The 27,851-nt window shown below is 36.7% G+C and overlaps 1 protein-coding gene across 9 annotated transcripts; it reads right to left on the bottom strand.

The window, feature by feature from the left end:
* Positions 1–27,586, bottom strand: IRAK4 (interleukin 1 receptor associated kinase 4). 9 transcript variants are annotated; one of them, XM_038577394.1, is made up of 14 exons: positions 27,450–27,586; positions 26,432–26,757; positions 20,566–20,720; positions 19,009–19,178; positions 16,377–16,522; positions 15,340–15,522; positions 14,691–14,851; positions 12,983–13,047; positions 9,989–10,103; positions 9,457–9,566; positions 5,168–5,351; positions 3,864–3,926; positions 1,492–1,650; positions 1–1,376 (listed from the first exon to the last, which is right to left on the bottom strand). In XM_038577394.1, exons 4-14 carry the CDS (start codon positions 19,167–19,169, stop codon positions 1,341–1,343), a joined length of 1,383 nt encoding a protein of 460 aa, XP_038433322.1. In that variant the 5' UTR covers positions 19,170–19,178; positions 20,566–20,720; positions 26,432–26,757; positions 27,450–27,586; the 3' UTR covers positions 1–1,340. The 9 variants fall into 9 exon arrangements, with proteins under 9 accessions (XP_038433322.1, XP_038433323.1, XP_038433320.1 ...); XM_038577395.1 differs by lacking the exon at positions 20,566–20,720 and adding an exon at positions 26,904–27,009 and having other exon boundaries at positions 27,450–27,532; XM_038577392.1 differs by lacking the exon at positions 20,566–20,720.
* Positions 27,587–27,851: the final 265 nt, after the last annotated feature.

Below are 27,851 nucleotides of genomic sequence, written 5' to 3'. Positions count from 1 at the left end.
TCATTTTATCATGATACTCACTTTATTGTGGTGGTCTGGAGCTGAATTCACAATATCTCTGAGGTATGCTTGTGTTTTGAAAGTGAAAAAAAAAGGACTACAGATAGCTGAGATCTATGGCCATTTTGTATGGTTACAGAACCAGAAAGTACATAGAGCAATAAATGGTTTAGAATGTCTTAAATTTCTCTTAATTATATTTCAGAAAGGTAAGGCAAAACATTAACTAATTGTTCCTATTACCTCCTTGGTTCTCATAGAGCATAGTGAGAGAAATTTAAAATTAAAAAATGTTTAGTTGGCTCGCTAGCAAACCAGTGGGTCAGAAATATGGGAAGAAAAAGTTGTTCTTTTTAGAAGAATTCACTTTCTTGTGGTTATAAGACCCAGGTTCCCAGTTTTTTATTGCTGGCTAACCTCTGGAAGGTAGTCTTAGCCTAGTAGGCCACCCTTAGGTTTTAGCCACATTGGCTTTCTTACAACCCGGTAGCTTACTTCTTCAAGGCCCACAGGAGAATCTCACTTTATTAGGTGAGGCCCACTCATCAGTCTCTCTGTTGATACTCAAAGTCAGCAGATTAGGGACCATAACAACATCTGCTAAATTCCTTCAATTTTGCCAGGTAACATAATCTAATATTGACCATATCATCATGGGAATAACATCAGGGCATATTTGGTTAGTGGTGAATGATTGCTTAAAATAGCACACTGCAAAAAAAAAAAAAAATAGCACACTGCAAACATGATCCTATACACAAATGACTGTAATTGGATTGTATAAACATCTACATAAACTTTTAATTTTACGTCACTTTACAAACTGGTATATCACGTTACAAGGTGCTTGTACATATTCTGCATTATTTGATTTTCATGACTACCTGTCAGAGAAGCACAGTAGGTATTAGCCTAATGCTACCAGTGGGGAGGCTGGGAGGGAAACAAAGCTCAAAGCTGTTAAGGGATTGTCCAAGCTCTACAGCAAATTAGTAGTGGAGTTGGACTTTGGTCTAGGGTCTTTTCACCCTGTGGTCCAGTCCTGTTTGTTGCTAATTCTATAGTTTTCAACCCATGTTTGGTGGAGTTCCGAGGAGAGGTATCAGGGATTACTGGAGAACTGAGGGTGACACTGATGAGGTAGGGCTTAGGGTTGATATCGTGGCTTGACTTTTGTTTATTCTATACATGTTGGGGGTTTTATATAAGCTTTAATAACCACTGCACTGCTCCATGCTGCCTTGTTAAATGTAAAAAAGAATGTTTCCAAAAAAAAATTTAGTTTAAAAAATGGTATAGATAGGTCTACACAAAAACCAAGAGTCTATTCCAGTAAAGTTTTAAGAAGCTGTCAAGTCTTGCAGCAGCTGTTGAACCTTTCATAAAGAAAGAAAAAAAAAACTGCATTAAATAGTTTGAAATGTACACTCAGAAAAAAAAAAGATGAACCCCACCTCCTTCATTTTTAAAATAAAAATAAAAAATTAGTACCTTCTCAATGTCTGGTCTCTTATTTTTCTTTTCATGCAAGCATTGACTAGCAACAGAGTACATAGTTTCAATGGAAGTGGGATCAGTGTCATTCATCTTTGGATCAATATAGTCTTCAATTGTCTTTTCTTCATCCTCAATTTCTTCTTTAATATCTAGCTTTAAAACAAATGTTAAAACTTTAGTCGGAGTTTCAAATAAAAGAGAAAGATATCAGAATGTAAATGGAATGATTTAATCTACTTCATAATAACACATACTCTTATTTTACTATTTTTATAAATTTACTAAGAGTTAAAGACATACAGGAGAAACCCGATTTATTTATTAATGCATTTATTCAGACAGATATATATATATATATACACACTTTTTAGATACCTTCGGCCATTTGCCTTTGGTTTTGTATTTATGTTGCTGAGCTAATTGCTTTCCTATTCCCATTGGCAGCATTTACTAGGCTGCCATCACAGGGTGATTTGCTGCTGCTGCTGCTGCTGCTTTATTTTTATTTATTTTTTATTTTTAGAGTGATTTGCCTCTTGGTGTGCTCCTGATAATGAGATTACAATTTCTAGACCCAGACTCCTGCTTCTTGTACAGGCAAACTTCTCTATGGGTACTCAAATTATGGTATCAAAGTGAAATGAAAAAGGGAAAAGGAAAAGGGGGACAGGGCTATGATAAAAAAAAAGTACTGTATAGTGAGAGAGGTGTAGGACAAGGATGATGTAGTGGGTTGAGCAGTAGCCTTGAAAATAATAATGATGGCAGAGTCTAGTGAGTTCTTTCAAAGATCACTCCCTTTTGGTTATACTTGTAATGAGTTTTTATTTTAATTATTATTATTAATAATATTTTAATAATAAAATCTTATTACTTTATAGTTATAGTGCATTCAAAATTTAAGAATAAGTCAGAGTATAAACATCCTTAAAGTTTTATGATTTTTCACTAGTATGTGATCATGTGTAAAATTATGACTGAGATGGATTCTGTGTTTTTCTGTATTTCATCCTTACTCAAACTACAGGTTTGAGGCTTTAATAGCATTTTGAAGGTGGAAAAAGTCTCATGGAAAAAGATTTAGGCCTGTAGACAAGTAGGCTTTCCTTAAAAATATAAAGAATTACAAGGTAGAAAAAAAGAGTTTATTTATTTATTTATTTACTGTCCTTCTGTATTTTAGTTTACACACTTTCTCTGTATAATCTAATTCACACCCAAAACTTTATCTATGCTTGGGCACTAATGGCCCCAAAACTCTATCTGCAGCTCAGGCTTCCATCCTGATGCTCAACATCCAATGGGACATATAATTTTATTTCTGTGATGAGGACAAAATATCACTATGTACTACTATTAAAAAATCCAGATATTATGCAAATAATAACTTTTCACAATAACATGTTCTATAAATATACTTCAATGTAAAATGTTATATAATAAGTTATACTGCATTACTACACATCTAGGGAACCATGGAAAGATTTGTAATGTATTTTTTAGTAAGGGACATCAGTATCAGTATTATAGTATATAGATATCATATTACTTATGGCTTTTCTTAAGAGTATGGCCCCAAGCCCTTGAGCAAATATATCATCCCTTTTGACTTTCTAATTTCCATTTTAGGGAAATAATCTGTTATACATATATTATCTGAATTTGTCACTGGTTTGCCTCATTAAAATACATAAATTAGAATCAAGTCAGTGTAGTTATTTAACTGGTTTCAAGAAAGACACATGATAGTATTTCTGTAATCTTTTGATTACAAAAGATTTCTGTAAATCTTTACTTTTATAAAAAGACCCTCTAAGTTCTTAAAATTTACTATACAGGAAAAAAAAGGGCAAGACCTAATTTTCTTATACTTTTAGCATTCAGGTGTTAGTCTATGTAAGTGCCAATGAATGCCTAATATGACACATAGGTAATGTGCTCAGTCATAACTTTTATAAACAAAATACTCCATACTGGAAACGGATAGAAAATTTTACTAGCAACTCCATTCTTATACAAATCTGAATAGAAGCCATATTGTTTTTCCTCTCTGAGCTAAAAAAGCTGTTAGTAAATCACCCTGAAAGTAACAAAATGAAAATATACTGCAGAAGGACTAAAAAATTATATAGTTCTATTCTGGTTTTACCCAGAACATAGAACATATAAGTGACTTTTTCAAGCTTCAGAAATACTTCGTGGCAGAGCTGAGATTAGAAATATGATGCTCTTTCCATATGCCACTATGTAATTGCCAAGGAAAAGATTGCCAATAGGAAAAGACATTGCTAGATGCCAAATTTACCCAAATAAATTTAGATTGTAAATGCAAAGAAAAAAGGACTGGAAAAAAATAGATCAATTACCAATAACTGAGGCTCACGGTGTTCATCTACAGCTGGAAGTCCAGTTATTATTTCTAATAAAACCTATGAAGACAAAAAAAACTATTACTGTAACACTCAAGACAACATATGGAAAGAATATAGATCTTGATTATGAAATCTGATTATTGGGACACCTGGGTGGGTCAGTGGTTGAGTGTCTGCCTTCCGCTCAGATCATGATCCTGGGGTCCTGGGATTGAGTCCCACATCAGGCCCCTACAGGGAGCCTACTTCTTCCTCTGCCTATGTCTCTGCCTCTCTCTCTCTCATGAATAAATTAAAAAAATCTTAAAAAAAAAAAGAAATCTGATTACTCATTTCCACACATTGCATTATGCCTTTTAGGCATTAAAGTAGGAAGGTTATGAGCTGAGGTCATTTCTCGCCATCATTCCTTCACAGGAATCTTGGGTTCCACCAATCTCCATGAGCAGTACTTTTCTACTGGCATCTTATTAAACAATAAGATCCACTCATCAGTCTATGTTCGGGACATTCCTTCTCCTGTCTTGCAGGGCATTCTTCCCAAAATAATTTTCTCTGCCTTTTAGAATAATATTTTCTAAATTTTAGGCATATCCTATAACTATATGCCTTAACTTCCCAGTGCTGGGAAGTTAAATTTCCATATAGGAAACATACGCAAAAATAAGATGAAGTAGAACCTGATTTCTCCAACTGTTTCTGCTCATTCCATCTTAAAAGTTATTTGGCAAAGACCAGTAGATTAGAAAATGCCAAAGTGTATGTATTTTAAAAAATATTTCATTTAGGGATGCCGAGGTGGCTCAGCGGTTAGGCACCTGCCTTCGGCTCAGGTCGTGATCCTGGGATCTGGGCTCGAGTCCCGCATTAGGTTCCCTGCGAGAAGCCTACTTCTCCCTCTGCCTATGTCTCTGCCTCTCTCTCTCTCTCTGTGTGTGTGTCTCATGAATAAATAAATCTTTAAAAGAAAAATTTCATTTAAAAAATATGACACTAAATGTGTGCTGTATGACATGATTTGTTTTATGCACTGATTTAATTTAAGCTTCCTACTAATTCATGAGGATAGTGTGGTAAAAATGTCATTTCTGGCAGTAACTTTAGAAATCAATTTAAAAATGTTCTACAACTTTGGAGAAGCTTTTATAAGCTTTCTCATTTAACTAAAGGTTAAAGTAAACAATATGCACATTTACATGAGAGAGCTAAGCAAGACAGGTGTGTTCAAAATATTCTACTTCCATTTCACAGTTATAGCCAGGATGATTATTTTTGCTGATTATATATGTGAAACTCACCACACCAAAGCTGTAGATGTCAGATTTGGGTGTTATTTCTCCTCTTAAAGCCTCAGGTGCCATATAAGCTGTTGTGCCCACAATTCTGCTAGTCATCACTGTCTGGGCAAATTTCTCAGAAGCCCGGGCAAGCCCAAAGTCAGATACTTTGGCTGTAAAGTCTTCATCTAGTAGGATATTTGCACTGAGAAAAAAATGTAAAGTTTGAAGAAAAAAATATTTTCCTTTTCAAGTAAGTCAAACAGTTCATGTTTACGTAATACGGGACATGCGTACATATTTAGAATATACCATTTCATAACCCACATTGTAAAAGCCTGATATTGTATAAGTAAATCTAGATTTCAGATTAAAGCAAAAGAGGAAAGATTGTTTTCTTTTTGTTTCTTGAGGAAAAATTTTAGGAGAATAAAAATGAAATAAAACTGTCTGCATTAGTGAGAGGTGTTTTCATTATTTCACAGAGAATTTATCACACGGGAAATTTCCCTCAGTCTCCTAAAGCACCATTCCTATTCCTTTCCTAACATTTCTCAACTCATTTAAATATAAATTTCCAACCAAAGTCTCTCAATTATTCATTTATTTATTATTTTTTTAAGTTTTTATTTTAATTCCAGTATATTTTAATTCCAGTATAGTTAACATGCAGTGTTATATTAGTTTCAAGTGTTATTCTTTTTTTTTTTGTACTATTGAAATCTTTCAAAGAGAAAAGAACATGGTTAAAAGGTCTTCATCCATTCATTACACACATTCAACTCATGCACACATAGTTGCATTCAATAAAACTTTATCAAGGACTCACTATGTATAATGGCATTTAAGCTCAGTCTTGCATTTGAGGGGGATTTTCAAATGCTGTCTGTGACAAAAGTACACAAATAATTTTTAAAAATCAAATAAATACTCCATAATGGTGATATTAGGTACAAAATGCTGAGAGAAAAACTACATGCGTGGAAGAATTGGAGAAAGGTGAACAATGTGCTTAGTCTTGAAGGATTATGAGAAGATGAGGGTTGAATGAAGGGGAAAAATGCATTTCAGGCAAATGTAGCAACGTGTACATAGTGATGAAAACATAAAAACCTATCAATTTCAAGAAACTGGTGCCAATGAAACATGGAGAGAATATGAACTTGATCCCATGAGAGCAGGACAGTAGGAAAAATGTTTAATAGTAAGGAATTGGTGCTGTTAGACTTGATTTTTAAGAACATAACCTGGCAGTGTAGTAGTGAATAGATGAGAACTGGAACAGACTGGTTAAAGGCTGACCAGGAAAGCTTGATTTATTAAAAGCAAATGAGAGTGAGAGTCTGGACAAAGAAATGATACTGTGGGGGCTGGAGAATTTTGAGGCATATTCAGGGAATTTTGTAATGAATATGATATGAGGAATGAGAAAGTCTTTAGCTTGGGACAGGATGAATGGTGACTTCATTTGATCAGGAAGGGAATATAGGAGGAAGACTTTGGTTTGGAAGAGAAAATGAATTCGATTTCTGACATGTTAACTTAGAGGCAGCTGTGGGACATCAGGTGAGGTGTTTTTGGTCTGGAGATACTGAAAATATAGGATCAGAGACTGATGATACAGATTTGAGAGGAACCCATACATAGATACCACGTAAGTCAATATAATGTCAGCAAGAACACGTTGTGGGGAGAGACAGGAGGTGAGAATATGAGGAAATACACCGATACGTAAGGGATGCCTGTTGCTTATCTAAGGCTGACCCCTCTACTTGGACTCCTTCCTATGTTCTCAGGAACCCTACTCCATAAATTATCTCACTTCTCTCTTCTATTTTTATCACCTCCCTCTTCCCCTAGGCATAAAAATGTGCTTTAGTCCTCATCATCTTAAAAACGTTTCCTGAATAACACATTATTTCCAGCCATCACCCTTCATTATCTAAATGTCGTAAGAGACTTGTCTACACTCACATCTCAGTTCTCCAGCTCCCGCAACCTCCTCAACTACATGCTGACTTCTGCCCAATTACTATGGGGAAGTAGGGCTCCGTAAAGATACTGATAACCTTCAGGGCACTGACCACAGGGTTATTTTTCTTTTCTTTTTTTTTTTTTTTCCCACAGGGTTATTTTTCAATCCTCATCCTGACCTCTAAAAAGCAACTGACATTTTTGACTAGTCTCTCTTGGGAAATACTCCTTTTCCTCGTTTTCACAGGTACCACACTCTCTAGGTTCTCATCTGACCTTTCTGTGCCTACTTCCTTAGATTCCTTTTTGAGATCATTCTCTTCTACTTGGCCATTAAGTCTTAAAGTTCCTCAGGACTAACCCCTTGGGATCTTTTCCTAATCTCTCTCTCTCCTTAAGTGAATACAATCATATAATATATCTTCAATTATCACTTATATGTAAGTAATACACAACTTTATGTCTTCAGCTCAGACTTCTCTCAGCTCCATATCTGTATATCACACTAACATCTGCACTTCTATATCTTAAAAGAATCTTAAACACAACATGTATAAAAGAGAATTCATATTTTCAGCCTTCAACCTGGTCCTCTTCCACTGCTTTCTATGTAAGTGAATTATGCCATAATCATCCCAGAAAGCAACTCAGGAAGCAAGAAATCCAGGAGTCATTCCTGACATGTCCCTCTCCCTGACCCCTCTGCAACCAAAGTATCAGCAAGTCCTCTTAATCTTTGGAATCTTCTCACTTCTTTTGATAAGAAATGCTACCACCCAGATTTCTGTAATAGCCTCCTAACTACCCTCTGACAAACTGTTCTCTACACTCGAGCCAAAGTGATCTTCTCCAAACTTAAGCAAGATGTCACATCCTGACTTACAATTTTTCAACGGCACTTGATTATATTTATGATAAAACTAAAGTCCAGGGACACCTGGGTGGTTCAGTGGTTGAGCATCTGCCTTTGGCTGAGGGCTTGATCTCAGGGTTCTGGGATCGAATCCTGCATCAGGGTCCCAGTGGGGAGCCTGCTTCTCCCTCTGCCTACGTCTCTGCGTCTCCCATGAGTGAATAAATAAAATCTTTAAAAAACAAAACAAAACAACAACAACAAAAAACTAAAGTCCATACCTTAGTCTATTAGATTGTAATAGACTAAGGTATGGTTTAGCTCCAGGCCAACTTCTATAATTTTATCTATGTCAATCATTCCTTCAATTTCTGCATTCAGTTAAACTACATTCATTTTACCTTCTGTAGTTCGTATGCTCCCACATTCCCTCTCAACATTGGTCTTATAACTGTAGTTCCTTCTGTCTAGAATGCTCTTTTCTCTACCTTCTTTAGCTACCCTCAAATTGTGCCTACTTATTTCCTACTCATTCTTTGGATCTTTGCTAAAATGTCACTTCCTCAGAGAACTCTTCTTTACATTAATACTGTATATAAAGACTACGTACTACTTACTGAAGTTCTATTAGTGATCTATGATTGATGTCAAAGACTACAAGTACTACTTTTGACTATATTATCTACAGTGCCTACCATATAGTGGGTGCTCAACTAATATTTGTTAATTATGTAAGAAGAAAAAGAATTGAAATGTACCCATGGAGCAATGAAAGTGATTCAGAAAATAGTGATGATCCAGAAAATAATTTTGACAAGGTAATAGTGGTCAAGAAAAACAAAAACAAAACAAAACAAAAATCAGGTAGGATGAGTACTAAAATAGGTCACTGCGGGAGTGGCTGGATTGCTTAGTCAGTTAAACATCTGCCTTCCACTCAATTCATGATACCAGGATCCTGGGATTGAGGCCCACACGGAGCCCCACATTTGCTCAGTGGGGAGCCTACTTCTCCCTCTCCCTCTGCTGCTCCCCCTGCTTGTGCTCTCTTGCTCTCTGTCAAATAAATAAATAAATAAAATCTTAAAAAAATAATAAAATAAAATAAAAATAGGTCACTGGGTTTGGAATAAGGGAGATTATAGATATCACTGAGAAGAGCTTTCATGAAGTGCTGTAAATTAAGATATGCATATGAATACTGAATAGAAAGAGTGAGAATAAGTTATTCTCTAAAAATGGTTTTCCAAAAGCTTTTTTAAGAGTAGCATTTACCTATTTTTTTTTTAAAGATTTTATTTATTTATCAATGAGAGACACAAAGAGAGAGAGAGAGAGAGGCAGAGGCAGAGACACAGGCAGAGGGAGAAGCAGGCTCCATACAGGGAGCCCTCTGTGGGACTCAATCCCGGGTCTCCAGGATCACACCCTGGGCCAAAGGCAGTGCTAAACCCCTGAGCCACCAGGCTGCCCTAACATTTACCTTTTAATGTCTCTATGAATATGATGGTTTTCATGTAAAAAACTGATGCCATTAGCTGCACCTTGGGCAATCTTGCATCTCATGTGCCAAGATAGTGGTGGAGTACCATCCTTATGAAGAAAGAAACCAACATATTAAAAAAAAAGAGGATTAAAAAAACCTATAGAAAATATGTAACAGGACATTTTTCTAAGCAACTACTGAAAATGATATTATTTCATGAAGAATTTAGGATTGCAATTCTTAAAAGTTATTCAAAAATAATGTCTAAGTAAGATCCAGAGTTAGCATTTCTTATTTGAAAAAAAATATATAAGAGCATCTTCAAAGACTAGTCTTGACTGACAATTTTGTGTTTCAGATTATCATCTACTAGAATGGCAATCCCAGTTGTTTCCCTATGAATTGTTTAATTTTTGAAGAGTAGGAAAAATATTAAGATTAATGTGGCTTAAATAATCTTATCACAGTGAATGTTAGTATTCCAACACATTAATAGAGAGCCAAACAATCTGATGAGCAAATATCTTACCAAGCAAGACAGCCTGTCTAGCAATGAGCCGTTGGGCATATAAACATACACTAAGCAGAGGTCATCTCCATCACTTGAGAAACCAAGCAGTTCTACTAAGTTCTCATGCTGACACCTACGACAAATAATTTTCCATTCAAAATTATTATGATACATACATTTATTCAGCTGTAGGTTGGAGGTTATTCAATTTAGAGCTTTAACAGAAAAAAAGAACAAGACAATAATGATATGCTACATATCATTATATCACAATACATATATTTATAACATGTTTATATATGTTTATTGTAATCATTTACAATTTTCTGCAAACAGTTCTTTTAGTCAATACTGATCAACATTAGAAGCAAATCCTTTTCCTATTTAAGTAATCTCTCCACCCAATGGGAGGCTTGAACTCACAACCCTGAGATCAAGAATCAAATATTCTTCTAACTGAACTAGCTAGGCGCCTCCTTTTACTATTTTTTAAAAAAGGTCAATAATTTAGAACTTTGGAACTTGTGATAGTTTGGTTAAGGACTGGGCTGATATTTACCTTTGTGTAGCATAATTTTCAATGATAGTTTTATGAAAAGATTCCAAGAAGTTTGTTGAAATTGGTGTGACAACCCTTTCGAGAATTTTCTAACATAACCAAAGCACTGATTTATAGACATCTGATCTCTAATCACACCTAATTTATACATATCTGATCTTTGAAAATATCTTACTATTTATAACCTAATTTGAGTTTCTTTATCTACCAAAAGGAGTAAAACTAAAGAAAGCTGAACTATAACAAAACCTTAGGTATCTGTGGTACAGCAGAAAGAGAACCGGGCAAAGCCCTAAGTTTAGAGTCCAGCTCTGCCACCCCCTGGATATTTGACCTACAGGCAAAATTAACAGTTAATGAGATAACCTGACTGAGCCTCAGCAACTTCACCAAATGTGGATCATAACCCCTACTATATAACATGGATGCCGTGAGAATTAAATGAGCAAATACAGGAGAGTCAAGAAATATATTTAGAACATGATACACATTCTGTCCCAGTGTTTACTGGTTCTATTGATTCAAATCATCTAAAATTCTGACATTTCATTATTTCAAATAAGACTTTAATTTGAAATCAGTCTACCTCATAAATATTTTAAGAAGCACAAATTAAAACAGTAAGTACTCTGTTTTCCATCAAACTGGCACATCTTAAAAAACGAGTAGGTGACGTTTCCTGAGTTTGTACTATATAGAAGGCACTTCAGTAAGTGATTTATCTGCTTTGTTTCACTTAATCCTCATAATATTATTACTATTATTACCCTATTTTATAGATAAGAACACTGATGAATAGAGAGTTAAAATTGGCCCGGGTCATTCTTCTAGTAAGGTCCAGAAATTGGTACTTATTAAAAAAACAGGAATAATATTCAGTGGTGGTGAGGTAGCAGTGAAATTTGAAATTGTAATACATTGGTGGTAGGAGCATAAATAACCATAATTTATTTATAAAGCCATTTGGACATGTATTTGGAAAGTTTTAAGAAGTTTGTGCATTCTGAACCAGTAATTCTTCTAGGACTCTACCTAATAGAATAAGGAGGGTTGCATTTAAAGATTTATGTACAATGAGACTTAAAGGAACTTTAATTTGTAATGTTGAAAATTAGAAACAAGTAGGGCACTGATTAAATAAAATATAATCATCATATATGCTAAATAATTAATATACAATACTAAAATTAATGTACAATAACAAAATGTTTTAAAATTATTTTTAATGACATGGGAAAAATGCTACACATACATCATGAAGTGATACATCAAAATATTAGGCATGGCTGTCTCTGATGATATATTTAAGAGATGGTTTTTATTACTTTAAATATATATTCTTGTATTTCCTAGAATATCTACTTTGAACAAATTACTTTTAGGATTGCAGAGTGGATATAAAAGTGGGGGGAACAAAATCTCGAAAGAAAGAAGTTTTTTGTTTTTTGTTTTTTTTTTTTATCAGTATGCATTATTTTTAGTAGGACTGAATTAATTCCAGTCGATTATTTCTTTCTTGAGGTTAAGCACTTACAATTGGTAATTTATAGCAATGGGTGTAATTGAGTATAAATTGGTAAATCTCATTAGGATTCACATCAATAATGTACGGTGACAGATGGGGAGTACACATATTGTGGTGAGCGCGGAGTAATGGATAAAATTGTCAAATTCGTGTTGTACACCTGAAACTAATATAACAGTGTATATCAATTACATTTCAGGAGTGAAAAAATAAATTTAATAAAAAGAGAAAGGAAAAAGCTCAAGCTTTGGAATCAGACAGATCTCAGTATGAAAATCAGATATGATTTTTACTATGTGGCCTCAGGCAAGTTACATAATGTCTCTAAATATCATTGAATAAAAAGGTAAGGGAGCTTATAATAACTGTTATGAGGATTAAGTGAGACCAGACACATAAAATACACACACTATAAGTATCAGAATAAAATCCTGATTTGTTTCTCTTACTCTTTCTTTTTTCTCTCTCTCTTTTTTTTCTCTCTTACTCTTTTTGATGATGCCCAGCAATTGTCAAATGTACCGTGTCATTTCTAGGCATTCTAGCATATAACTTCTTTCCTGGGTTAGTGTTGCTAAGATATCCAAGGGCCTACTATTCTATTGTTTGTTTGTTTGTTTTGTATCTCTATAATTTATCTCTCATGAATTTTGGAAGCAGCAAACATTATAATGAAAGATAGCTGAAATCCTTTGTAACTTGGCTAGGATGTAAAATAATTCCTGTTTCAGCTCCAGGAATGTGAATATATGTAGTCACAGAATTATAAGAGTCAAAATTCTTTGAATTCCTCTAATCTAAACTCTTTATTTTAATTTTACATATTTGAAAATATCACTAGGTTCATAGCACACTATGGGTGAGAAACCAGGTCCTCTACTCCTTGACCTGCTCTTTTCTACTATACCACATTGCCAAATTAACTTACTTTGCCATGACTTTTATTTCTTGATCAAACTGCTGTTTCAGTTCTTCAGTACTAATGTCAACCATCTGAAAAAACAAAGTAATATATAATAGAATCCAATACAATAACGTCAAGGCTCCAAAAGCTAGAACAAGGTATAAGAGATTGCCTGGCTGATGTAACTTTTTTAAAATAATAAGGTGTAATTCTCCCTACTTTTTTTATTTTATTTTATTTTATTTTATTTTATTTTATTTTATTTTATTTATTTTATTTATTTTATTTTAAAATTATGTTTTATTATTATTATTTTTAAGATTTTATTTATTCATGAGAGAGAGAGAAAGAGAGAGAGAGAGGCAGAGACACAGGCAGAGGGGGAAGCAGGCTCCATGCAGGGAGCCTGACGTGGGACCCGATCCTGGGTCTCCAGGATCAGCCCTGGGCTGAAGGCTGCACCAAACCACTGAACCAACTGGGCTGCCCAATTCTCCCTATTTTATAGAATAACTGAGAACTAGAAATTTAATGATTTGTCCAAGGTGCATAGCTAGCTAGTGGAAAAAAGCTCATAAACCATATAACCATATAAACCTTACTGAATTATTGCAGGAACAAAATGAAATAATATGAGACTTCACTGCATAAATATTCTGAAGAAAACATTTGCTGTAACAAAAAACAAAAAAGCAAATTTGAAGGCAAGAAGAAAAACAAAGCCTGAAAAAGTATTTGTAACATATGTGACAATGGGTGACTATCTTTATCATATAAATATGTATTATATGGATATTCCTAGAATATTCCTAGAATACAATAACAGCTTTATAACATAACAAAATGAGTACTTGGTGAATACTCTAGTAGAAATGGGAATGAAAGATTTAGATAAGACTTTTTTCAATCTTTTTTCTTATTGTATTTTTTTAAGCTTTATTTTTATGGTTTACTTTTATTTATTAAAAGATTTAATTTATTTATTTGAGAGAGAGAGAGAGAGAGAGAGAGTACAAGGAGGCGTAAGGGCAAAGGGAGAGGGAGAAGCAGACTCCCCGGTGAGCAGGGAGCTTTATATAAGGCTCAATTCCAGGATCATTACCTGAGCTGACGGCAGACACCTAACCAACTGAGCCACCCAGGAGCCCTGAAGCCTTTTTTTTTAAATGAGAAAAGTAACATAAAAAAGTTATTTTTACAAAATTTTCTTAATATCTTCCCATTTTCATCTTGATTATGCATGAAGCACTAGATAGAACAGGGCTCCTCAACTTTATTTTGTGATTCTTCTAAAATTATATGTATAATCATTCATGTATATCTATAACTTTTTGTAGGGATAGGATTCATAGCTTTCAACAATTTTTTTTAAGTGTTAAGAACTACCAGCTTAGATTGATGTTTAAAGTAAGTATGCACTGAAATAATATATTTCCTAAAGATTTGTTTTATTTTTATTTTTTTAAAAGATTTTATTTATTTACTCATGAGAGACAGAGAGAGAGAGAGAGAGGCAGAGATGCAGGCAGAGGGAGAAGTAGGCTCCTTGCAGGGAGGCCGATGTGGGACTCATCCCAGGTCTCTGGGATCATGTCCTGGACTGAAGGCCGCGCTAAACCGCTGAGCCACCCGGGCTGCCCTATTTCCTAAAGATTAATTTAAAGCTTATTATATAGTACAACACGAAGCAACTTTTCTTTTAATTCTTTTTGCTCCTAAACATATAACTTACGGCTGCAAGCTTCTTCACTGCTACAGTTTTGTTGTTCACGTAGCCTTTATATACAACTCCAAATCCTCCCTCTCCCATCTTGTTGCCACCGAGAGAAATGGGTCTCTCATCAAAGTTATTTGTGACATTCTTCAATTCATAAAATGAAAAACTGTGAAAACCTATAACATCAATAAAATAAGGAAAAAGGTATTTTGATAAAAAAGATAATGGTTTTAATAACTTTGTTTTCTCAACCTGATTATTTCATAAATATGCAAATATTCACATTTTTGGATTAGGCATGATAGGAGAGAGTGAAGCTATCTTTTAAATTAAAAAATTAGGCTTTATCTTAAGAATTTTGTTTGGTGATCCTCCACCCAAAACTCCGGTCACTTAATTTTTTGATAAAATGACCTTTTCAAGTTATGTAAATATTTACACATTTTTTCATACTTCTGTGGTTGTTTATATGTCCTATTGCCTGTACTCACTGATAACATGCTGACTAATACATTGCAGATGGTGTTTAATAAGTCAGGAGAGAAAAAAGAAAACCCATAAAAGAGCTATGGCCCATGTGCATGAACAGAAGGAGAGATTTATTTCAAAGCAGTGATGATCTTAATGATAACCCACTAGCGGAAAGCACTGCAATGTTACTTACGTGTATCACTACCTTCTAAACTTGTATTTTCTGGACTTGAGGAGTCAGGTGGCATATAGTTTTGTTCAAAGTTCTGCACAGGTAACACAAATGTCCTGTCTTTGCCATTGAGAGGCATCTGTTGCTGCTGAACTGTTACAGCTTCTTCAGAAGGTACTGTATTAGGAGTTTTAGGAATAGCATCTGCCAAACAAAGTAAGATACAAGTTGTCCTTCCATAAGAAAAAAATGCTTGTGAAAAAGTTAAACTAGGACTCCGTTCAGTTGACAGCATTCCAGTTTCCACATGTGAACCCCATTTTCTCATAGCACACACAAGAAGCTACCTAGGAAGAATTTGTTTTAAGTTTTGGATAAAGATGAGTAGACAGGGTAAGGTAGTGTTTTCAAAAAGTCCATGAGCCACCTACATCAGAAGCACTGAAGTGTTTGTTTAAAAACAGGGGCCATAATCCAAATCAAGAATTCAGATAATGAGGTCTGAAACAGAGCCAAGAATCTACCTGTGTAACAAGAACCCCAGGCAATTCAGAAGCACACTCAATAGTGAGAACCACTGGTGTAAGTGGCATCAAAGGGAAAAAACAAGGTTATGAGGAAGGTATCTAGACAGTGACCTGCCAGCACATAATGTAAGGAAATCATGATCACAGATCCAACATGGTGGAAGTTGAGGGTGAAAAAAAGGCAAGAACTCAAAGAACCAAAACAAACAAAACAAAGCAAGCAAACAAAAAAACCTAACCCCAAAATCTAATTGCTGTCCTTCTAAACTTCCTATTGGCACAAAACTTCCTGACTTGAATGGTGGGCTCAGATTTGATCACAAAGCTTCTATTTCCTTAGCAGCAAAAGTCTGCAGTGCCTTATGGCTAGGGTGCTTATATGAGTTAGGGAGGGTGGAAAGAAAGAAAAGCAATCTCTAAATATAAGGCTCATCTACCAGAAGAAAAAAGTAAGAGTAAGGAGACATGTTCCTATTTCTGCCATTTGCCTTTCCATCCTAATTGTCGATGCCCTACTCACACTCACTTTACCTGGTAGCAAAAGACTCGCTGGGGCAAAAAACTCATTTTGAATCAAAAGATCCACAAGGTCACCAACTGTGCAATTTGTGGTGCCCCAGTCAAACAGTAATTCACAGGTGGGACTTTTTCCAGTTTGAAGTAATGCTTCAAATCTCCTTAAAAGCAAATAACAAGAAACCAAAATTAGTATGTAATAGACTTTACATGAAAATAGGAATTATTCCCCGTCTTGCCCACAGCACCTCCTAGAGTATGAAAGGGAAGGGGCGGCCGGAGACCCAGCAAGAATTACAGAGAACTGGGAAGACAGAAGGGAAAAAGATGCTGAGGGTGATGATACTCTGAGTTAACATATATCGAGTACTTACTGAGTATCTGCTCACTGGGCCACAGAATGCACCCACATGAACTCATTTAATTCTCAAAGATACTGTGAATATAACGCTAATTTACTAATGAGAAAACCAGGTGTGGAGAGGTAAAGTAACCAGCCCATAGCCATACAGCCAAAACATTCTATCAAAATTGAGATCCAAATTCAGATCTTACTTGACATAAGGGTGTGCTCTCAACCTACTAAGCTATATTACTTTCCTACCTGACTTAATAACTCTGCTAGCCATATGATTTTTAATAAATCATTCTGCTTAATGAAATAGAATATTGTACATGAACCTGGAGAATTATTCCTTTGATCTTATATTTCAATTAAATTAAAGGAAAAACATACACTTTTCATTCTCATTTCTTTAAAAACTTAGTTTGAAAAGTAACATTTAAAAATTTAACATTTTTTTTCTGGTTCGCCTCCAAATTATTTATGTTGAAAAATTTCAAATTTACAGAAAAGTTGTAAGAATAATACCATGAACAACTGTTTACTCTTCATCTAGATACACCAACTGACCAGTTGATAACACTTTGCCATGCTTGCGTTCTTGTCCTCTCTCTCCTTGTGTACATGTGTGCATGTCGGCACACACTTTAGAATGTAAGCCAAATGCCCTGTAGAATATCTCACAGTCTAGATTTGTCTGGCTACTTTCTTATGATAAAATTCAGGTTAAAAATATTTGGCAAGGGCGTCTGTATCGCTCAGTCCATTAAGCATCTGTCTTTGGCTCAGGTCATGATCCCAGGGTCGGGGATTGAGTCCTGCATTGGGCTCCCTGCTCAGCAGGGAGTGTGCTTCTCCCTCTGGCCCTCTGCCCTCTGGTGCCATGTGTATGTCTCTTTCTCCCTCTCTCTTTAAAAATCTTAAAAATAAAAATGTTTGGTAAGAATGCTATATAGGTGACATTAAGAGCCACATAAAGCAGCTTGTACCATTACTGGTGACCTAAAGTTTATTACTTGGTTAAGGAGGTGAACTTCAGATTTTTCCTTTATAAAAGTACCTTTACCCTTCATAATTCATGAGTAACCTGTGGATAATATTTTGAAATGTTGAGTATAACTTGTTCGTCGACAACTTTTTGTCTTGTGGTTTGTTTCACTGATTGAGTCTTGCATGCATCAGTTACTCATCAGTGGTTATAAACTGGTAACTATCACTCTTTCAATAATTATTAGCTGCCATTATTCTGTAGAAAAGAGTTTTTTCTCCCTACCACCACTGCCTCAACCATCCTCCAAAAGTTTTTATTTTTTTATTTTTTTAAAGATTTTATTTATTTATTCATGAGAGACACAGAGAGAGAAAGAGAGAAAGAGAGAGAGGCAGAGAGAGAAGTGGGCTACATGCAGGGAGCCTGAGGTGGGACTCAATCTCGGTGCTCCAGGATCCAGCCCTGGGCTGAAGGCGGCGCTAAACCGCTGAGCCACCCAGGCTGCCCCAAAAGTTTTTAATGCTAATATCAATAAACTATTTTTGAAAGTTGCTTCTCAATGCTTAAACTTAAACTTCTTTCAAGTAATTTAAGATGTTTATCCTTCAAATGAGGAAACGTTTCCTGGAAGAACTAAGATGGGGTTAAGGCTTTGGGATCTTTATCAAGTTAAGGCTGAAAATCACAAATTAATGTCTTTTACTCTTGCTTCCAAAGACAGATTTTGGGCTGAACTTTGGGCCAAAATAACTGACAAGACAAAAATCTGCACTCATATTTTGTACTAAATCAAGCAGACATAAATAGAGACAAAGAATGAAATTATCTGAAGATAGTGTTGGAAAATTCTGGCTAAGAACTAAGAATTCTTTTCATAGATGTATACATTTACAATCAACTTTAAAATATCAGTTTGAAGAATTTCCAAAGTACACTGTTAAGGTAAGTAGAGATTCACACACTTAGAATTTTATTAGAGATTCTTAAGATGCCCGTGTGTTCAATCTGGACATGACAAATGTGAGGCAGAGGGAACTTTCTCAGCTTGCTAAATAGAAAACTAGAGTAAAAGTGGGAATCTTCTCACCTAAAAATTTATTTGCAAGATCATAATACTACCCTCACTGACATAATGGAGAATGAAGCAAAAGCTGCAAAAACAGGAAAAAAAAAAAAAGAGGTTACTTATTAAGATTATCTCCCCTGGAAAGAGTTTTACTTTCTGAATTGCAACATTAGGTTGTATTTATATCTATTAATCATTCTAGAGTAGGATGTAAGAATTTAAAAAGGAAAAGAATTTTATATGTTACCTTATGTGAAACTGATTGTATCTATCATCACCAGATGGTTTTTTAATAGCTACCGCTAACTTCTTCCATCCTTCTTGAGGATCAATAAAATCTGACAACTTCCTAATTAGTCCAAGATTGAGGCAGCGCACATATGTTGAAGATGTTATGGGTTTATTCATCTTCTATTCCTAAAATACGGAAAATTCTCATTAAAATTTTACAGTAGTTTTAGCAATGACATCTGTAAGCTTATAAATCACATTTTATTACAATATATGAAATGTTACAACTGATTACACCATAATAAAGGAATACTCCAAAGTCAACTAATTGATATTCTAAGGAGAAATTAAAATTGTGGTTCATTTGTCTAATTGTCCTCTGGTCTTAGTTTCTTTCTCTACCTGTAATTATCAATAACAAATTGAGGAATTTTTTTCCTGATATTTCTTAAATGTAATTTACACAAAGAAGTGAAAAACTTACTTTTGCAGAAAAATTCCTGAAAACTCAAGAATCAACTCTATTCATAAAAAATTTATTTTTCAATTTAAAATATTTTTCCCAACCAGTATTTATTTACTATTGAACACTTACCAACACTCTTTGGTAGAAGTAAAAAAAAAAAAAAAAAAAAAAAAAGTCCTAAAATAATTTGAGTCGTATTAAAATATATGGTGAATAATCAACTTTTCCTATAATATGCTCCACATCATTTGAGTCCAATAGACCAGTCTGATCATAATTCATTCCCTACTAAGCCAAACCCTATGGTTCACCACTTTACACTCTAGAGAAAACCTTTATTTCCTCAGTCCCTTCTTTCTTTTGCCTACCACCCTGGAGAGCCATGGTTATGAATACATTTCATAATTTTACTTGTATACCAGCACTGCTGAATATAGCTATAGAAAATTAGATAACTGACTAAGTAGACTGGTCTGAACACAAATTTATGGGGCCTCTTTCCACGGGGCCATCAACGCTGCTGTGAAGTGTTACTTGTCTTTGCTCATTATCCTTAGTGGCTTTTTCATGCCTTTATCTCTCTCCATGTGGTTTTATTTGACCTCCATCCTTTCCTTCTCAGCAAGTGGCAACCTTTCCTCCTAGTTAATCAAGACAAAGAGATTCAGATATTCTTCTGTCACTTATTCTCCTTCCCTCTATATTTTTATCTTTAAAATCTGATATAATTAATTTTTTGAGTAAAGAATAGATTTATGTGACACAAAATTCAGAAGCTATAAAAGAGCAAAAACCAAAATGTCTCCCTATATTCTAGGCCTCCATATTTGTATTCTCTTCTCTTTGGCCTTCTTCAACCACCACATCTAAGTAGGTCTATCTGCCCTCAACCTAATTATCGTTCATCACTGCACAATGTAATTGTAATCATGTATTTATTTGCTTGTTTACTATCTGCCTCCTCCATTAGACTATGAGCTCCATGAGTTCATTTCACTACTAATAGATAACTACTCACTAGCAAGTTGTATGTACTGCTGATAAGATTTATGAATGGATGAATTTGCTGTTGAGTACCATGCTAGGTGATTCATATATTTCACTTACTCCTTATAGTAATGAAGGCAATTTCAATCTCTTTACTTCACAAAGGTAGTAAATGAGAGAGTTGGACTTGAATTCCTATCTGACTCCAAAATTCATACCATATGTCCACAAGCAGGCTTGTGTAATTCAATGCATTGTTCAAGTCACTCTCTTTTCTATAAAGATAAAACATTTCCTCTCATTTATTCAAATATTCAAAAACCTTGTATGTCAGGCTTTGTACTAAGTTATGGGAGCTACAGAAAGGAGAAAAAAAAATCTTTATTTTCAAGCTTCTCAGTCCAGCAGGGGATACAAACAATTATAGTGAGTGATAAATGTTACAAGAGGTGTGTGCAGAGTGTGGAGGCCCAGAGGAGCATGGAGCCAAGGCAGTCTGAAGGAAATATATCAAGACAGAGTTGGGTGGGGAAGAAGATTGGAAGGATGAGTGAAAAGGAATGAGGAGAAACCTAAAAGGAAATTCCAGGCAGCAGGAATAACAGGGAGAACATGAATTAGACTCAGGCAAGGAGTTTGCTATGGCTGGAGCATAGGAAGCATGTTCTTAAGTAGTAAGAGATGAAATGGAAAAGTAGGCAGGGACAAATCATCATGTGCCTCATATACTGAGACAAGAAGTTTAAGTTTTATAGAAAAGTTACAGGGAAGCTATTTCAAGATTTTAAAGTTTTACTTATTTATTTGAGAGACAGGGAGAGCATGAGCCCTTGAGCAAGGGGAAGGGGTGAGGGAGAGACTTCAAGCCGACTCTACGCTGAGCTTGGAACCTGATGTGGGGCTCAATCTCACAATTGTGAGATCATAACCTGAGCTGAAATCAGGGGTCAGATGCTTAATAGACTGAGCCACCTAAGCATTCCCATTACAGGATTTTACAGAAAGGTGCTATATGATATTATTTGGTTAAGTGGATTCCTCTGGATAAAAAACTTGAGATGTATATCGAGACAAAGAGACCAGCTTGAAAACTTAGGGATAATCTAAGTGAGAAGAAATGAAAGCCTGAAAAAAGTTGAGGAATTTAGAAAAAAAAGATTCAAAGATTTAGGAGGCCAAATCAATATTGTTTAATGAAAAATCGGATATTAAAGGAAAGGAGAGTGAGGAAAATGAGGAAATTGATTCCTGGCTTTTTGGCTTGAGCAGTTAGATATTAGAGGAAATGAAGTGTTCATAATCACATTAAATGTTAAATATCTACTCTGGTACCATGTAGGGGAGTCGAGATATATGGTCTGAAGCTTAGGAGAAAGGTTTAGGTAAAGAATACTCACTATATGAGCATTCTCACATATTCGTAAGTGAATCATGAGGTTGCCTATTAGGAACATATGGATTGTGAAGAAATGGAGAGAAAGAAGAATCTTTAAAACTATTGATACGCCATGGAGGTAAGAAGACAACTAGGACAATTAGCATATCAGAGAATTCTAGAATGGAGGATAGGTTAGTATAAAAGACCCAGAGATCTAATAAATACTGATGGATAGGTTAGATTTGGAAACTGGGTGGCTTAAGAAGAGTTTTAATGGAGCAGTGAGTAAATGGGAACAATGCATTTTCCAAGGAATCTGGCTTTGGAGAGAAGGAGAGAGAAAGAGAGAGAGATAAAGGGAGGGAGAGAGAAGGAAGGCATCAGTTCTCAAATTTGGTCTTGGTACCCTTTACGCTGTTAAAAATTTCTGTGGACTCCAAAGAGCTTTTGTTTATTTTGATTATATTTACCAATATTTACCTTATCTGAAATTGACACTGAAAAATTTTAAAAACTATTCATTAACTCATTAATAATAACAAATGTACTACATGATAGTATACATAATATATTTTGATAAAATAACTACTTTTTCCAAAATAAATGAAGAATGACATTATTTCACGGTTTTATTAATCTCTGTAATATTCAACTTAATAGAAGATAGCTGGATTCTCATATCTGCTTTTGCATTTACTCTCCTGCAACATATTGATTTGGTTGATATATATGAAGAAAATCCAGCTTCACACATAGAGTTGAAAACAGAATTTTAATAGCCTTGTCACAAAGTAGTAGGTATTTCTCTTTCACACTATAGTGAAACTTGATAAAAGATAATTTCCTAACAGCTGCAATGTGGAATCTGAAATCGTATCAATGAACTGTTTCATTAAAATCCATTGTATTCTGAATGAATCTTTTACCCATCAGTGATTTTGATGCTATGAACTTCTTGAACGAGACTTGGGGACCTCAACCACACCCTGAAAACTCCTGGTTTAAGATTTGTTTTAAGGGTTAAGCTTGGTTGAAGATACAAAAGGGATAGTGAAGGGAGGATAGGTGAAGATGTCAGCCTTGAACAGAGGAAATTTTTTCCTCCAAATCTAGAAAGAGGGGTTTGGATAGAGACATATTTTAAATGAGAGGGAGAATTCCCACACAATGTTATTTTCTTGGTGAAACAGGAGGTGAGGTCATCTAGGGCGAGGTAAAAGAATTGCCTAATTACCTTGAGGGCCACTTGGCAAATGCCTGTGATTTCTTTAAGCTCAATGCAAAAGGCACTATTGGTGTTCCCTGATAGTCATATCTTTTGCTCCAAACTGTCACCAGTCATTATTCTAATATAACAATTATGATATTTTATTGTTTATGTGTCTGCCTTCTCCTCTAGATGGTGTGCTCTCCTAACCAGAGATCCAACCCAATCAGGCTTTAGAAGCTACTCACATATTTGTGTTGAGTGAGAGAAAGACTGGTTTTTTTAAATCAAGAAATTATTTCTGCCTATAGATTTTGCAGTTGCTCCATTCACATTATTTTCCTTTACTCAGATTTCCCTCCATTGTAAGAAGTACAATGTGATTGTCAAAACTAGTAAAGGTTAAGACCACTTGGCAATCCTACAGTCTTGAGCTAAAATACAGGAAATTGCGAATAAAAAGTCTATCTTAGGACTAGGGATACATTCTGTAGCTCTCTTACACCTAGATTTCTAACAAAGTTGATGTGTAGGGATACCAAAAAAAGAAAGCCTTCTGATAACTCCTCTCTATCCCTCTCTCTCTCTCTCTCTCTCTCTCTCTCTCTCTATATATATATATATATATACATATATATATATGCCTGTAAACTCAGAATTGAAAATTTTATTTTAAGCACACATTTGGAAGAATGTATACTAAAAAATTAAAGGTGATTATCTCTTGATGGTGATTTTTTTTTTTAAGATTTTATTTATTTATTCATGAGAGACACACACACACACAGAGAGAGAGAAGCAGAGACATAGTCACTGGGAGAAGCAGGCTCCATGCTGGGAGCCCGACATGGGACTCGATCCCAGGTCTCCAGGATCACGCCCTGGGCCAAAGGCAGGCACCAAACCGCTGAGCCACCCAGGGATCCCCCTTGATGGTGATTTTTTTTTTTTGATGGTGATTTTTATGGTGGTTTTAGTTCTACTTGCTTTTCTACATTTTCAACAATAAAAAGTTACTGTGCAGAAGAAATTAAAAAGTATCAATTATTTCAAAGTGTTCAAGAGTTTAGTGTGCCCAGGATTAATAGAAGTAGAAAAAGATATAGTGCTTACAAATAAATAAATAAATATCTTCATGACTTTTCTCATGGCACAGAAAAACTATTCATGTTTTTATTTTAATTTTTTAATTTTTATTTTAATTTTTTTTAAGATTTTATTTATTCATTCATGAGAGACACACAGAGAGAGAGAGAGGCAGAGACACAGGAGGAGGGAGAAGCAGGCCACATGCAGGGAGCCTGATGCGGAACTCGATCCTGGGTCTCCAGGATCATGCCCTGGGCTGAAGGTGGCGCTAAACCCTGAGCCACCCAGGCTGCCCCCCATTCATATTTTTAAACAAGGCAACTTGGACAAGAACAAAAGGTAGGATAATAATCGAGAAATATACTAAAACCAATGTTTACTTGTGGAAACCAATACTTCTCATTTACATGGAGGTTCTCCAATAGATAAAGTACTATGCCCCAGATAGGAAAACAAAAATTTTTGTCACGTGAATGAATGAAGTTTTAAGACTGTGCCTCATAAGCAGTCTGATCAGAGGGAGAGAGTATAGAGGTGAGGAAGAAGATGGAAGCTGCATGGGCCTGAGTTCTAACGTAGCTCTCCCACAAATCAATTGTGATCAGACTTAATAATTCAATTTCTTTGGATCTTGGTTTCTTTATCTGAAAAGCAGAGATGGTAATAGCTAAGGCTTGCTATAAGATTTTAAACTAACACATGCAAAGGGCCTATCAATAATTAGGTGATTTTTAAAAAAATGTTGCAATAATTATTTTATGGCTGAAGTTATTCTTGTATCACATTTTTTTTTAAAGAAAAGGAATCTGCAGACTTGTATATAAGCTCAGTTTTTAGAATAGTGGTGAGGGGCTACTGACAAAGTAGAAATTAGAGGTTGGAGAATATAAGTTTTTCAGGTAATGATAGTCCTATTTTATTAAGCATAGTATTTTTAATATATTTATAACCATCCTAAAATACATCATTCACTCTCATGCTTTCTTAGGCAAAATATGCTGGATAACCATTAGTCTTTATTATTGGACAACTCAACACTAGCATTATGAGCAAAAGCTGGTGACACCTTCTGGACCTACTAAATTTTACAGGGCTGGCCTTCGAAAGCGGGGTATGTGCTGGTATGCCATGCAATACACAGAACACATAATTCTCAAGCATGGATTTAATTCAATGGTTAAGTAATTTAAAATGCTTTGGATATATTAAATATATATATATAATGTTTGGATGTATTAAAAACATACATTGTTTTTCAATCTTCTGAAATATTGAATATTGAAATAAATCAAAGTATTTACTGAGTGTCTACTTTGTGCTGGATATTGATCCAAGTTCCTGGAGATGAAGCATTAGGAAAATAAGAAAAAAATAACTGAACTTGGGAAGCCTGGGTGGCTCAGTGGTTGAGCATCTGACTTTGGTTCAGATCACGATCCTGGACTCCTGGGATCAAGTCCCACATCGGGCTCCCCGCAGGGAGCCTGCTTCTCCCTCTGCCTGTGTCTCTGCCTCTCTCTGTGTGTGTTTCATGAATAAATAAAATCCTTAAAGAAAAATAACTGAATTCATGGGACTTATATTCTAATAGAGGAAGACAGGCAATAAGCAAATAAACTCTATACTAGGCTAGATGGTGCCAAATGGAGTGGACAAAAATAGAGAAGGGATTTCAGTTTTTTTTTTTTTTTTTTTGATTTCAGTTTTAAACAGGATAGTCAGAGCAGTTCTCAATAAGAAAGTGTCAGGGGCAGCCCTGGTGGCTCAGTGGTTTAGCACTGCCTTCTGCCCAGGGCCTGATTGTGGAGACCTGGGATCGAGTCCCACGTCAGGCTCCCTGCATGAAGCCTGCTTCTCCCTCTGCCTGTGTCTCTGCCTCTCTCTCTCTCTGTCTCTAATGAATAAATAAAATCTTTAAAAAAAAATAGGAAAGTGCCCTGTGATTAAAGGTCTGGAGAAATGGGAATGTCACACTCTGGGGTATCAGTGGGAAAAGTTATGGGGCAAAAGGAATACTACAAATATAAAGGTCTGAAGTGGGCCCACTGAGAACAGCAGGGAGACAGTAAGTATGGAGAGGAAGGAGCAGGAAAGCAGCAGATTGAACGAGTGGTCAGGCACCAGGTCTCAAAAGCTTTACAGCTTTTGTATTGATTTTGTTTCATCCTCCGAGTGAGAAGACAGTGGAGGCGTTGAGAGCAGGAGAGATATGCTCTGTATTGAGGTCTTGAGAGGCCCCTGGGGCTGCTGCTGAGAGGAAAGGGTGCTAGAGCAAGAGCAGAGAAGCAGGAAGAGACCGGTTAGCGGCCTACACCGACAATCCAGGTGGGAGATGCTGGAGGCTTGGACCAGAGTGGCAGCAGAGACGGTGCAGAGTCCCAGGAGGCTGGATATTTTCTCAAGTCGAGCAAATAGAATCCTGTGCGCTGATATGAAGCGTGAGGAGGCTGCACCAGGGTTTTCAGCCTGAACATTTCTTGACATTTACTTAGATGGAGAAGACTGCGGAGGGAGCAAGTTTGGCCCGCAAGATCAGGCGCTTGGATCGGAGAGGTAGAAAGCAAGCTTCAAGTGGGTGTTCAGCATGAGAGAATTAAAGAAATAGGATCTTTCTGACGAATTCCTTCAGGGATTACCCCTAGAAAGGGAGAAGGCAGACTTTAATGTTCTCTACTCTTAGGGCTCCTGGGGCAGATAGGTTTTTTTCAGGCAGTATAGGAGCTCTAGGTTCCCATGCTAAAGAGCTAGAATGTTTCCTCGCTTTCTCGGGGTCTGCTTGCTTACCCCCCTGTTTTCTCTCTCGCTCCAGGCTCTCAGGTCTGCTCTTCCCATCTGACAATGTACTTCTGGGATCCTTACACCGCTCTCCACTTCCTAATGTCCCGGGAGCCTGGAAGCCAGGGTGACAAGCGAACTAGAATCTTGCGGAGGCTCGGGAGGCTTTCCACCCGACGAGCATCTTTGCCCGGAGCTGCCCTTCACTTCCTGGTTCTCAGGAAAACAGCTGCGTTTCGCAAACTGGTTCCCGCCACGCAGGGCCTGGGAATCGACAAACCCGACGCGAGGTCGGACCGAGCCACGCAAGGGCCTGCGGACGCCTTTTCGCGCCCCAGCGTCCTCCTCGGGCCCGATTAACTGTCCGATCCTCGGGAACCCACCCAAGTCTCCACCCTGGAGCAGGCTGTGCCCGCGCCACCTACTTCCTCTCTCTGACTTTTCTCACTTTGAAGACTGAAGGCGATGCTCCTTCCGAAACCGTCCTTCCACAACCCTGCGGCCCAGGCATGGAGGCCGGAGCGCAGACCTCGGACGGCGGCGGGAATTCCTTACCTGGCCAGGAGCGGGAAGCCGGAGCACCGGGGCACCGAGGCACCGCCCCGCTGAGCCGGCTGGCGGAGGGACCCGGGGGCTCCGAAAGGCACCGGGGTGGGGCGGGGCCGACCTGTTAGGCCCCGCCCACGCCCCGCCCACACGACAAAACTCCCGCCCGGGCCCCGCCCACACAGCATGACCCAGACACCTGGCCCCGCCCACACCACGACGCCCCGCCCCTTCGCCGGGCCTCGCCCACATCACAAAACTCCCGCCCAGGCCCCGCCCACACAGCGTCGCCCAGTCACCGGGCCCCGCCCACACAACGCCACCCCGTCGCCGGGCCACGCCCACATCACAAAATTCCCGCCCCAGGCCCCGCCCACACCACGGCGCCCCGCCCACACAACGCCACCCCGT

The sequence above is a fragment of the Canis lupus genome, chromosome 27 (genome assembly GCF_011100685.1).
Source record: "Canis lupus familiaris isolate Mischka breed German Shepherd chromosome 27, alternate assembly UU_Cfam_GSD_1.0, whole genome shotgun sequence".
NCBI classification, from domain to species: Eukaryota; Metazoa; Chordata; class Mammalia; order Carnivora; family Canidae; genus Canis; species Canis lupus.
Note: the sequence above shows the minus strand (reverse complement) of the source record. Positions and strands in the feature narration are given on the sequence as shown.

What these genes read in the sequence shown, in the direction of transcription:
- IRAK4 (XM_038577394.1), bottom strand. Translation starts at nt 19,169, where the DNA reads ATGAATAAACCCATAACATCTTCAACATATGTGCGCTGCCTCAATCTT. An exon ending in CAGTGAAGAAGCTTGCAGCC is followed by an intron (nt 13,048 to 14,690) that starts GTAAGTTATATG and finishes TTGTTTTTTCAG; the next exon opens with ATGGTTGACATTAGTACTGA. An exon ending in ATTCATAGAGACATTAAAAG is followed by an intron (nt 5,352 to 9,456) that starts GTAAATGTTAGG and finishes TTTTTTTCTCAG; the next exon opens with TGCAAATATCCTACTAGATG.